General features: G+C 40.8%; 1 protein-coding gene across 2 annotated transcripts in view; it reads left to right on the top strand.

The window, feature by feature from the left end:
• RBKS (ribokinase) overlaps window positions 1-13,908 on the top strand; it is a 99,748-nt gene that overhangs the window by 42,044 nt on the left and 43,796 nt on the right. The window contains exons 3-5 of one of the 2 annotated variants that reach the window (XM_032790224.2): window positions 599-662; window positions 3,348-3,410; window positions 12,058-12,222. In XM_032790224.2, coding sequence (XP_032646115.1) covers window positions 599-662; window positions 3,348-3,410; window positions 12,058-12,222 — 292 coding nt within the window. The remainder of the gene's footprint in view (window positions 1-598; window positions 663-3,347; window positions 3,411-12,057; window positions 12,223-13,908) is intronic. The other variant, XM_032790225.2, reaches the window with a different exon arrangement.

The raw sequence follows: 13,908 nt of genomic DNA, 5'->3' as shown, positions 1-13,908 counted from the left end.
CAATGCATTTCAACCCCCTCCACCCAACTACTTTGCCAGTGCACCCCAACACATACATAAACCCTGCACATATCCACCAATTAACTTATGCTGTGAGTTCTTTGGGGCAAGGACTGTCTTTTTTATTACAGTGGCATTTTAGATGGAATCATGTGGGTAAGACTGAATGGGTTGTAAAAAGGGGTGAAGTATTTGTACATTTCAGCAAGAGTGGACATAGTGGAATAAATGTTTGTAGAAACTGTGCATGTCCTGGTTTTCAGAAGTTTTTTTGCTCAACTCAGCAGTCTGCCAGGGTATGACATGCCACCAAGCAACCATAACTCTTTCTTAATGTAGGTTTTTGCCACTGAATACTCACCTTAGTGTTAGAAGGACGAATGAATTATAATACCAGTGATGCAACGTGAGTATGAAAGGTGCATAATTTTGTTCATATCTGATGTGCTTTCTATTTTAGAGGTGGGAGAGAGCTGTAAAATGCTATTTAATCAAGTAACTGAGATAAAAGAGCTGTAAAATAAAGTCTAGTGTATGATGGTTGCATTACACCATTTTGTGGACTGTAAAATGTTTAATGTTCATAACTTCTTTGCAGGTTGGGAAGGACTCATTTGGCAATGATTATATTGAAAATTTCAAGAGAAATGGGATTTCTACAGGTAAAATTTTAGTTTTTAAAAAATGTGTTAATTTTTTAGATAAAATTTGAAACTAGAAATGGACGAAGTGAAAGAGTAGATTGGTTAGGTTGTCTCATTCACACACCCATTCTGGTGCAGAATGGTTCTCTGCAGTATATTTGCCATTACTTTGTCCGGTCTGGTTTGAATTGGCCTACATTAAATCTTTAGGCCAACATTTTTAAAGGTGGCCATTAATTTTGGATGCCCAATTTGAGGCACCTCGAGACTTACATTCAGAGGTTTTGGGAACCTGCAACTCCATTTGAAGTCTATAGGAGCTGCACATGCTTAGCATGACTGAAAAATGAGTTTCAGGTAGAGCACCCAAGTATTGAAGCATCCAAAATTAGTGTCCACTTTTGAAAAATTTGCCCTTAATTTTTAGCCTAAATGTTCAGTGTTGATTTAGAGCAGTAAATACCAGGATCTAAATCATTGTCAGGGGACGGCAGACTTTAAAGATGGAGAAAGTTCTACTCTCATAAAAGTGACTACAAAGACACTAGTTCCTCCTTAAAGCGTGGTTTGGTTCTACTCTGTAATATGAATTTATATAAATGGAACCTTCTTACTCGGAATATGTGTGTGTCCTGAGTCATATCTATTCACTTCAGTGATGAAAGTAAATTGTTGTTGCCTTTGACTCCTGTTAGCCTTGCAAAGCCAACATAGTTAAGAGAGAGTGAGAGATTTGCGTTGTTTTGCTGCTGTCTTCTTGTGTATCAACAATGGCCTGATGCAAAGCGTTTTAAAATCAATGGGTGTCTTTCCATTGATTTCAGTGGTTGTTGGGTCAGGCCCCAAATGAAAGCAGTGAGGATGCCCAAGTGTCACTGAAGGCATAATTGGACAGACAGGGAGGTTGCACAGTTGTCTTTAGCACTTTAGTTACTAATGATGATGTGTGAGAAGTGAACAATCCAGCTTGATTCTTACATCCCAGGCTAACTTTGCAGGGCTAGCAGTTAAGAAAGTATCTTTTTGCTTGTAAACTGAGTACATTTAATCCATATATTATAATGAAGTAATAACAGTCCAACCCTTGCAGTACACACATGCTCAGTAGAAACTCGCTAAAGCATTGCAGCTATTGTCCCCAAAGGTTCCATCTGTATTGAGCATTGTCTACTCTAGCCCAGGGCTGTAAGGAGCTGAGCAGGATCGTCCCTCAAATGTAACTCTGAGTTGCTAACAACCATTATTTTGACTGAAATTTTCAAAAATAATAATAATCAGCCAGAGGCAATCACCTGGCATGGAAAATTTCATTCCAAATGGTTAATGTTTGGCAAAGTTATATGTAACTGAAAACTGGGTTTTATAGCAGAAAGTCTTGGGCAACCATAATAACAGGCCATACTACCAGCTCAGCCTATAGTAATTTAATGGAATGGATTAATCCAAAGAGGAAATGTACAGCCTCACCACAACCTCCATCTGCATTAATGTAGGCTGCTGTTCCTTCAAAAATGTAAATCAGAGAATTAAGAGGGGAAAATATGCTGCATTACACCTCTACCCCAATATAACATGACCCGATATAATGCGGGTTAGTATACAATGTGGTAAAGCTCTGACACGCTGCTCTGAGCAGCGTGTTAAGGGTGCCGGGCTGGAGTCGAGAGGTTGGATAAGGGGTAGAGGGCCTCAGGGGCGGTCAGGGGCTTCCCCCCCTCCCAGGGTCTAGGAGGCAGGAGTTGTGGGGGTGCAATTTTGGGGGCCCCGCAGTCCCAGAGTGGCCCGGGGGATTAGCAGGGGGCCGGGAGCTTCACCACTTCACCAGCTCCCAGGAATGTGGCTTGGCTAATGGTGGGAAGCGGAGCACCGTGGCTGGGAGCTGGCAGAGTGGAGAGGGCTGGGGCCGGGCCACTCTGCTTCCGCTGCTGCCAGTGAGTGTGGAGGGGATCCCTTTCCTCAAGCCCCCTCCCCCAGCAACACAGCTGGGACTGGGGCGAGGGAAAGGGCATCCTTTCGCCAATCTCCCCGCACTCATCGGCAGTGGGAAGTGGAGCAGCCTGGCACCAGCCCGCTCCACTTCCCACCGCCAGTGAGTGCAGGACCTTTTTCCCACCCACCCCCATCCTCCCCAGCGACATGGCTGGGGCCGGGGCAAGGAAAGCAGAGCGGGCTGGGGCCACATCATCCTGGTTCCTGCCGCAGGTGAGTGGATAGGGGTTGGAGCAGTCAAGGGACAGGGAGCAGGGGGGTTGGGCGGAGGTGGGGTCCTGGGGGTGATTAGGGACAGGGATCTCTGGAGGGTGCGGTCTAGGAACAAGGAACAGGGGATCCAAAGCAAGTTTGATATAACACAGTCTCACCTATAAAGCAGTGAGATTTTTTGTCTCTCGAGGACTACGTTATATCGGGATAGAGGTATATTTCAGTGCTTTAATTTTCTCCAGCCCAGCATCTGTTGTTTCACTGGATAAAAGTATGCTGTCACTGAAGCAGAGACATAGCTACATTAAAGAGCATTGGACTCACATTTGGTTTTTTGCAAGTGTAAGTTAACACTTCTGTTGTTGTTGTTGTTAAGCTTCTTTGCCATTGTTACATATGAAATAGTTATTAGCATTTTTAAGCGTTGGAGGTGATGGGAGATTAAACTGCATCACAGGCTATTGTTGAAATAATACAAACAGTAACTTTTCCCTTTCTTAGACTTTGTAGGTCAGACTGAGGATGCTGCTACTGGAGCTGCTTCAATAATTGTTAACAGTGAAGGTACATATTTCACATTCTGAGTGGTCCCCTAGTAAGCAAAGGATCTGCCTTTGTAAGCCGCAAAATAAACTTTTCTCTGGTCTTTGTTAGTTGTGGGGGGTTTCCCTCATTTACGGACAAATTTTGTCATCCTGTCATTTCCACACTTACTCATCCTACGGACTGTTAGTGGAGCACAGTGCCACTCAATGTGAGTAAGGGTGGAAGAATCTGACTCTTATCGTATCTACATATGAATAGCTATAAATAGACTGGCCCGCTGATTCATCTAATCTGACACTGGCCAGTACATGGTGCGCCAGAGGAAGGAGGGGCGGGATTAAATATAAAAAACTTTTCCCCCATAATGTACCTAGCAGATTTACAATGGGAAAAGGGTATTCCTTCCTGACCCCAGCACATGATACATTTATGCCAGGAATTATGAAATAAGATTATCCTTATTATCTTAGTCTGCATAGCTACAGATATTTTGGTTCTCAGATTATCCAGTTGTCTTTAAAATCTTGCCATAATATTTGACTCGGAGATCCTTCTGTAGTGTGTATGCTCCAAAAGTGGCATTTGACCTACATATTAATTGTCCTTTAATTTAGCATGTACCTTTGCTTTCATATTTTTGGACAGGGTAGAAAAGAGAGAATTGACCATTTTTTATATTGTCTTTCATAGTGACTAATTTAACTTGGGCTTATTTTTTCTTTCTTTTCAAACAAATTTCGCCTCATACTCACTAGCCTGTGAACTCTTTGAAAAAAATTACTAAGGTCTAGATTGAACCTTAACTCAGCCCAGAATAAGGATCAGGATGTGACAACTCCCTCCCAGGAGCAGGCCTGTGTGACAGGTTGGATCACAGACACCCCCTTGGGAACTGCCAACTGATGTGCCAAGATTACTTCTGCCCCTGCTTTCCCTGCCAGCCTCGGAATCCAGTACCCTGTCTTGTAGAGCCAGACACACCAGTCTGTTCCAGCGCAGACCCCAGGTCTGAATTACATGACCCAAAGCTGCAAACTTAACCTGAAAACATCTTACAGAAGTGTTCCTGTCTTTAACACCCAAATGCCCAACTCCCAATGGGGTCTAAACCCCAAATAAATCTGTTTTACCCTGTTTAAAGCTTATACAGGGTAAACTCATAAATTGTTCGCCCTTTATAACACTGATAGAGATGCACAGTTGTTTGCTCCCCCCATACATACTCTGAGTTAATTAACAAGTAAAAAGTGATTTTATTAAATACAGAAAGTAGGATTTAAGTGGTCCCAAGTAGTGGTGGACAGAATAAAGTGAATTACCAAGTAAAATAAAATAAAACACGCAAATCTAAGCCTAATACAGTAATAACCTCACCGGTTCCAGTAAGCTTCCTTTTACAGACTAGTCTCCTGCTAGTCTGGGTCCAGCAATCACTCACACCCCCTGTAGTTACTGTCCTTTGTTCTAGTTTCTTTCAGGTATCCTTAGGGTGGAGAGACTCTCTCTTTAGCCAGCTGAAGATAAAATGAAGGGGTCTCCCAGGGGTTTAAATAGACTTTCTTTTGTGGGTGGAGGCCCCCTCCTCTCTCCTATGCAAAGTCTAGCTCCAAGATGGAGTTTTGGAGTCACATGGTCAAGTCACATGTCCATGCATGACCGAGTTTCTTACCAGCCAAACCACATTCTTGAGAAAGCCCTGATGTGGATTGACATCTCCCAAGTTCATTGTTGGCTTAAGTGGTTCCTGAGGGATGTATTCAGTAGATCATAACCTTTACATAGATATGTTACATGGCATATGTAGCATAAAACATATTCTAGTTATGTCATATTTACATTCATAAGCATAGTCCATAAAGCCTTATGGGTGGCACATCACAGCCTGGAAAGGGAATTGTGACTAGGGCAAGTTGGAAAGGTTAATCTAAGTAATAGTAGATGCAAATAATAAGTGCATTAGTTAAAGCACATTAACCCCAGTTTGGATAGTCATATTCAGAAGTAGTGGCCTTAGTTCCCTTTAGTTCAGTGAATTAAGATAGACATAGTAGAGTCACAATTCCTTCCCTGATGTTTCTCCGTGACCCTCCCCCTCTCCCATTCTGGCAGAGTAAGTTTGGGAAGTAAATTACTGAAGCTCTTGAGAGTGCAGTTTACATCCCTCACATACCTGACCAGCTACTTTGGTCAGTGACTGGGGGAAGAGGACAGAGCCATGGCATCGCCCTCTCGAGGCCCCTCTCATTCTCCTCCCTGCCAGCTTCCCATGGGAGGAATATCCAAGAAATATTGTCTATGCTCTACACTGGACCCAAGGTTCAGGTTGGCTGAGTAAGGGACGGAGTCTTACTTCCCCTTTTAGTCCTCTGCTGGGCAGAGTAAGAGTAAGAAAGAGCATGATTTAACCTTGAAACAGTAGTGAGTGACTTGTTGGGTTTTCAAGAACTCTGTGATCTGTTCTGAGGGATAACAGACAAAAACTTGTGGATTAAAAACTTTTGAAGCACTAAGAAACAGAGCCTTGATGATTGTCCGCTACTCTGAAGTTTATGGTGGATTTTCCTAGAAACTGATATTGGTACAAAAGTTCATTAGAAGTTTTGTTATGTGGAGGATGAACTGAACGATGCATTGTGGCACATAGGTTATTTCTGTCAAAAATGGACAGTTCGTAAATTAAGTTACCAAATCTAAAATTGGCTTCAGATTTCACATAGAAGCTGCTGCTAGAGCAAAGCGGGTCAGGACCGTGCTGTAAAGCAAACAGATATGCAGAACTGGTAGCGGTAATGGTTGTTACTTCTACTTAAAACCGTCTGGGGCCAAAATTGAGTAGATTACAATAAAATAGCAGTACTTTTGTTCTGTGTTGTTACAAGAGAGGCTATTTTATTTGAAGAAGCCTGGCAGATTTGACCTATCAAGTTGTACAGTACTCATCTAAGGGCTTGTCTACCCATGCAAGTTGTACTGCTATAGCAATGCTGGTATAGTTTAAGCAGTACGACTCACCCATGTGGATATAGTTATGTCAGTATACAAGAGCTTATATCAGTCTGTCTTATTCCTATAAGGGAAGGGTTAAAGTTCTTTGAAGAGTCTGCATTATTCTGTTAACATAATTCAGGACAAAGAAAAGAGACAAATGCTAAATTTCGTAAAGGACTCTGCTATAATTAATTTTAACTCATAAGCTAATTAACAGAATCACTTGTAAATTCTCAGAAAATTCTATAGGCAGAGTGAGTGCTGTAAGTTTGGGGAGAAAGCACAGTATTTTTTCACACAAAACAAAGAGGTAGAGTCTCTGCTTTAAGAGCAAAATGGAACTCAGTATATGGAGTCACAACCAACATTTCCATTATGTGGTCCTGTGAAATCCACAATTCAGATGCATTGCAAAGTTTAGCTTTTGTGGCAGCCTTAGAAATCTGTGTTTTCTGGAAATTTTCACTGCTTCCAGATAGGTGCTTACTAAACATGAACTCCAGCTTCCCAAGTGGGCTTGTCAACCAAGACCTTGCAGATGGTGGCATTTCCCCACTCCCCACAAAGCAAAGAACTGTAATATGCCTCCAACAGTTTTTCTGAACATTTTCCCTCTTCAGAGGTGTAGTCCCACTTTCCACTTTCACTTGCTACTGCATCCCTTTTCACCTCCTTTCCCCCACCACTTTTACCACTCTTACAGCACCCTGTCTCCTGACAATGTATTACTGGTTTATAGGAACTCTGTAAAATTATTATGCAGATTGTTTCTGTTTTGTTTTATATAAATAAAGAAGCATTTACAAGGCAATCTCTATATAGGAAAGAAACTTCCTTTATGAGTAGGTTATTCCATATTATCCCCTTCACAGTTTTGGCACCTTCCTCTTCCTGTGATATATCTGGCACTGGCCATTGCTAGAGACAATACCGGACTAGATGAACCACTAGTCTGATCCAGTCTGGCAATTCCTTCATGCATAGAAAAAGCCCAGAAAAGGAACAGCAAGGACTGTGGCAGGCAATGATCAAAGTGCGTTAGCAAAACAAAGTGAGGGCACAGGACTGGAATAGCAGGGACTGTTGCACGTTAGAAGTAAGGTGCACTGGCAGAACAATGTGTGGAAAAGCAATCACAGTGTCTGCCTAAATTAACGTTGACTATAGGTATTGCTATTATTCAGTCATTTCATGAACACTGAATTCTCACACTTTTTATAAAGCATGGGCACACTTCAATATCAAAGCACTACATGTACATGTACCCACAGAAAGCTTTTCAAAATACACATTTAGAAGTGACTAGCAAAACAAGGCAAAAAACGTGCAGAACATGAATGCCAATGTGACTGAAATATCCTTTGCATAAAGTAAAACACATGTTTGGGTCCTGCGGCCTAAGAAGAAACTGGTACCTGGATGTAGCATCTTATTTTAATATACTGGGGAAATGGGGCTTTTTAGTGTGTTCAGCAAGTGACTGTAGAGAAACTACATTACCATGGACACACCCAAAATTTGTCCTTATGCTCCTGAACTCTGTGATTTGTCAAGCAACTGTTTCTCATAATATTCGTTCGTAGTCGCAGACATTATCATTTTTTTCCTATGAAATACTGTGCAGGAGCTCTGCAGCCCTTACTGCAGTTGTACTGATAGGTTGAGAGACTGCTAAAATGTAGTAGAGTTTGTCGGCCGCACTGCAGACTATGGCAGTGTGAATTGCAGCACACGGTAAAGCACTGCGCTGTAACTGCCCTGCATAGACCCTGCTAATGTGAACTAAAAGGAACCTAGTTTACATTAGGGTAGTCCCATTTAGTCCACACTAGCAGGGTCTACACAGGGCAGTTACAGGGCAATACTTTAGTGCATAGTTCAATTCATGCCCCCATAGTCTGCACTGCGAAGCCTTGTAGACAAGCCCTTAAATACCACTGATGGCTTGAGGGCTCTTTCACATGTATTCTAAAGAAAAACTGTGCCCCTGTTGTATTTGGCAGTATGTTCTGAGCCCTGGTCTACATTATAAAATTACTTTGCTATAACTATGTCACTTGGGGGTGTGAATAATCCACACCCCTGAACAATGTAGTTATACCTACCTGAGCGGCAGTGTAGACAGACTATGTTGGTGGGCGAACCTCTCTTGCCGATATAGCTATTACCTGTCGTGGAGGTGGATTAGCTAAACCGATGGGAGACGCTCTCTACCGTCAGTTTAGAGCATCTTCATTAAAGAGCCAGAGTGGCGCAGCTGCATCGGTGCAGTTGTGCCAAAGCAGCGTTCTAAGTGTAGACATGCCTTGGATATTCCTATCATAAGGCATTTGTAGAATGTATTTTAAAATAGCATTTTAAATTCATTTGGCAGTTTTCAGGGTGTGTCTACATAGGGGTATTCAGAAAAATTAATCTGTATTAACTGAAAGTGTAAATTTAAATTGGATTAAACTGCATTAAGCCCCAATTTGAATTTTTTTTACTCAGAAATGAAGTGGTCTTAATTCAGTTTAATTTAATTCACTTCCAAAGTGAATTAAGGTCAATTTAATTTTATATATGAGTATCCACATAGTGATTCTCACCAGGGGTACGCACATCCTGTGGGTATGCAGAGGTCTTCTGGGGGTACATAGGCAAATATCTAGATGAGTTTAATTTTACAACAGGCTTACATAAAAAGCACTAGCCAAGTCAGTACAAACTAAAATTTCATACAGACAGTGACTTGTTTATACTGCTCTGTATACTGAAATGTAAACACAATATTTATATTCCAGTTGATTTATTTTATAATTATACTGTACAAAGGAGAAAGTAAGCAATTTTTCAGTAATAGTACACTTTGACACTTTTATATTTTTATGTCTGATTTTGTAAGCAAACCGTAAGGTGAAACTTGGGGGAACATAAGACAAATCAGACTCCTGAAAGGGGTACAGTAGTCTAGAAAGGTTGAGAGCCACTGGTTTAAACAATCCATTAAAAAAGTTAATTAACCTTTTTGTACTTTTCATTGTCTGTGCTCTTTCTGCAAATCAATTTAAAAAACATCACAAAAAATAGATAATTCAGATTAACCTTCCTGAGTGACTCCATGTAGTCCACAGTCTACTGCTAGTGGCCACCATCTTTCTGAAAAGTGATGCCGGCAGGGTTAAAAGCACTGTTGAAAGCAATATCTATGTACTCAGCATTCATACTGGTTTAAGTATCGGGAGGACTTTTAAAATAAGGACTAAATCCCCATCTGGTGTAAATTTGTTTAGCTCCATCTCTTCAGTGGAGCTATGCTAGTTTACACTGGTTGAGAATGTAGCCCTTGCTATTTTAAATGAAATGCCTAAACCCCTAATCAGCAAACCCTTATTCACATGAGTAGTCCTTAGTCATTTAATTGAAATCGAGATCTACTAGTGTAAGTAAAGGAATTGCAGGATAAACATTGCACAGAAATGTTTTCTTCTTGGCTGCTAGTGTCCATTGCTATTTAATACTGTTTTATTGTCTCTGGTGCTGGGTTCCCACCTGCTTGGTGTCACCAATGTCCTTGTTTAAGCAAATTGGTTGCCATAGTAGTAGACTCAGAAATGCTAACTTGGAATATTTTGAGCCAGATTCTGCTCTCATTTATACTGATATAAGGTTGAAATAACGTCATTGTCTTCAGTGGTGTTACTCCAGACAAAATCAGTGTAGCTAAAAGCAGAATGTGATCTAGGGTGACCAGATGTCCTGATATTTGGGGCTTTTTCTTATATAGGCACCTGTTTCCCCCCATGATCCCCTCACCCCATCCCAATTTTTCACACTTGCTATCTAGTCACCCTAATGTGATCCATTATTTCACTAAATATTGGATTGAGCCAGTACTGTCTGGTACAATGTAGTAATATTGTATTTCTCTAGTAGGACTATTGGTCTAAAGCAAAATGTAAGTCTCTAGTCCTTTATAGTTGCAGAATAAAACCTTTCTGTCTGTGACCTAGTGCAGAACTGCCTACCTTGAATCTGCAAAAACAGGTTGAAACAAACAGCTACAATTATCTTAATATGCCATTAACTCTAAAGTTAACTGTTTTGCTGCTCATTGTTTCAGCAGGATCATGCAGGTACTCCAGTGGGTAGAATTTGGGATTGTAAGTAGCATACACTTCAGATGGAGGGCCACCCCAATTTTATTCCATCTGACCCCTACAATTCACCATTTTTAGCTTCTCACCATGTAAACTTTCAGAAGGTACGTTGGGCAAAATGGATGCTGTTTGCCTTTGAATGTTCCTGTAGCAAAATCCAGATACTTTGGAATGGCATATATTTGTTGGAGAGATTTCCTGCAACCAAGATGCCCATGCTTATCTGTTGAAAAACAGGGTGTCGACCAAAATGCTGAGGGTTTGCTATTCAAATGTTTTAAACCAAGTCATTGACAGTGGAGTTGCGTTGGAAAGCTTAGGATCTTTGTTTCATTGTCCTGCTTTCCCTTCAGAGTGTCAGCATAGAGATCTGCTTTGTATGTTCCTTACACAAGGGACTTTGAAGTCTCATTCAAGAAAAAGAAATGCATTTTTAAAACCTAGCTGTTTATTCACCAAGTAACTCAATCCATTACAAAATCAGTGTCCTTTAGTGATTGGCAGCCCCTAAAGGAATCTTCAGTGGAGGCAGGGAGTAGGAGCTGTAGATCAAGGAGCAACTGGTTTATTGAATTTAATACTTAGTGATTAATAATACATTTTAATTAGCAGGCATCCACGCCTGAAGGTCTCTCAGTGTCTTAACAGAATAACTAAAAACAGAACTGCAATCAAATAAAGGCAGTATACTTGTTTTGTTTTGTTTGTTTGTTTTTTAATACAATAGCAAGAGCCTAGGGCAATGAACCTCCCCATCCAGTTGTATACATTAAACAAACAACTGGAATAAAAAGGACACCAGAAGGGATTTGAACTATTGCCCTAGTTGTGCTTTATAGCATATCCATTGGAAGAGCCAAAGGGATTGGCTGCCCATCTTTACTCCTTCCACATAATCTGTAAAGAGTTCTTATGAGTCAAATATTAACTATCTGTTTTAAAACTCATGCCATTGGCGGTAGGGCCTGTTTCAGGTTCTCACAATGCTTCAAAACACTGACAATGTGGAGTGTCCCTGATTGCCTCTCCTTGAAATTCACAGGATGCTCGTAATTTTCACAGATTTGATCCAATATCCAGTGATCTTAAACTAAAGGGACGGTTAAAAATTCTGAATGCATTTTGGGCATCGTGACTCACTATATCAGTGTAATTACTTCTGTTAAGGTAACATCACAGGAAGGCACAAATGTTTTTAGGGGACACTCAGTACCCTAGTATCTCCAATTGGTAGGGTAGTGGTTCTTTTTAGTCCAAACAGAACATGAAAATCAACTTGGAAAAAAAATCTCTGCATGTTAAATCCTCAAAAAATGCCTATACTTCATTGTTTGGAGTACAATATAACATCTTTTATGCACAGGTCTTTGTCACTGAAATCTTTGGATGATTAAGTGCACCAGCAGGCAGCTTTCCAAGTTTTTTTGAAAAGCGCTTTGAAATCCTCATGTGAAAGGCACTGGAAAAGGGCAAAGAGTTGTTTTATTTACCTTAATTTATTGTAGTATATAGTTTAAAACACGGAATCTTCTCTTCAGGACAGAATGTTATTGTCATAGTCGCAGGAGCCAATTTGCTTTTGGATTCTGAAGACCTGAAGAGGGCTGCTAATGCTATTTGCAAGGCCAAAGTGATCATCTGCCAGCTAGAAATAACACCTGCTATTTCTCTGGAAGCCCTAAAAATGGCATACTCCAATGGAGGTAATTTACCGTAAGCGTTCATCGATTAGGTTAGTGCTTTTACATCTTTGTCTCGTCTCTACAAAAGCTTTCTTCATAGTTTCTGCGAACCATTTTAATTTCTGTCACACTAGCCTGTAATACAGATGAATGCCACTCTAATAAAACCTGAATTAAATTTTAAAATATCACAATGCATATCATGGCAGACAAACATCTACATAATCTCATTTTGTGTAAACCTCTTTTATCTAGCCTCCTTGTGAGATGCTGTCTTTGCCTGTATTGTGTAATGTCATGCCAAGATTGTAATAAACTCAGGGGAGGGAGTAGAACCATGGACCTGATTCTGATCTCTCACCAGTACAAAACAGTAGTTCAGTTAAAGTAAATGGAGCTAGGTTTATATAAAATTTATGCACTAAATTCAGAATTAGGCTTATGTCTCTATTCTTCCGGTATAGCACCATTCATACTTGTGGTGCTATATACAAGTATTAAAAATAATAAAATGCCATAAAGTCTCTTTGATTATTTACTGATTTAGCAACAACTCCATGTGTATTCAGTGTATTTGGCATGTTGCCATAGAATGGATAATGCCACAGGCAGGAATTTAAATCTAATTGTTACTATGCCTTTCAGAATAGATTATTTTGTGACAGTGGATTTCTACACTGAAGAAGCGTATGGATAAAAGCTGTTGCTCTTTTCCTAGAGAATGGAGTTGCAGTGTTGGTGTGATGTTTTGCTTTGTTTGTAGCACTTTAAACTACCCAAGTTTATCCACCACAGCATTTAAACAATATTGGGTGAAAGATTAAGCAATGATGGCCATGGCCATTAGGCCATGTGAAATTCAAAATTTTGTTCTCATTTTACCCACTGGGAAACTGAGCCTGAAAGGTTGCAGTAAATGACTTGGCTAAAGTCACGCACAGATCAGTGACAGAGCTGGGGTTATGATTCAGGATTTCCTTGCTCCTAGCCCCAGCCTCATGCTTCCAAATCATGATACCTTACATTTAGAACAGTGGATCAGGACCCCGAAGTGGGTTGCAAGCCCTTTTTAATGGGGTGGCCAGGGCTGACATTAGACTTGCTGGAGCTTGCGGTAGAAGCTGAAGCCCGAGCCCCACTGCCCAGGGCCAAAGCTGAAGCCTGAGGGCTTCAGCTCTGAGTGACAGGGCTCAGGTTACAGGCCCCCTGCATGGGGCTGAAGCCCTTTGGCTTTGGCCCCTCTGCCCGGGCGGCAGGGCTTGGGCTTTGCCTTTGGGCCCCTCCACAGGGCAGCAGGGCTCAGGCTTCAATCCCACCTCCTGTGATCATGAAGTAATTTTTGTTGTTAGAAGGGGGTCATAGTTCAATGAAGTTTGAGAACACCTGGTTTAGAAGTATTTGAGGATCTGATTCTCCACTGCCTTGTACCTCTTGAGGTCATCTATACCAGTGCAAAGTGGGTTAAAATGTTATCATATTTAGTGGCATTTTAAACACATTTTTCATAGAGTTTTCACAGCTTAAATAACTGTGTAAAGTGCAAGATGGAAGAATCTGGCCCTGAAACTTCAGTTGTTTTAAGTGTTTATGGATATCATTAATAAGATTGTGCACATTGGAACAAAAATCCATATAACAGTATCATGAATTCAAAATTATTTTGATGCATATATGACTTAAAATGAGTTTGTTTGTGACTCCTTTCCA

Source organism: Chelonoidis abingdonii, chromosome 3 (assembly GCF_003597395.2).
Source record: "Chelonoidis abingdonii isolate Lonesome George chromosome 3, CheloAbing_2.0, whole genome shotgun sequence".
Taxonomy (NCBI): Eukaryota; Metazoa; Chordata; order Testudines; family Testudinidae; genus Chelonoidis; species Chelonoidis abingdonii.
Note: the sequence above shows the minus strand (reverse complement) of the source record. Positions and strands in the feature narration are given on the sequence as shown.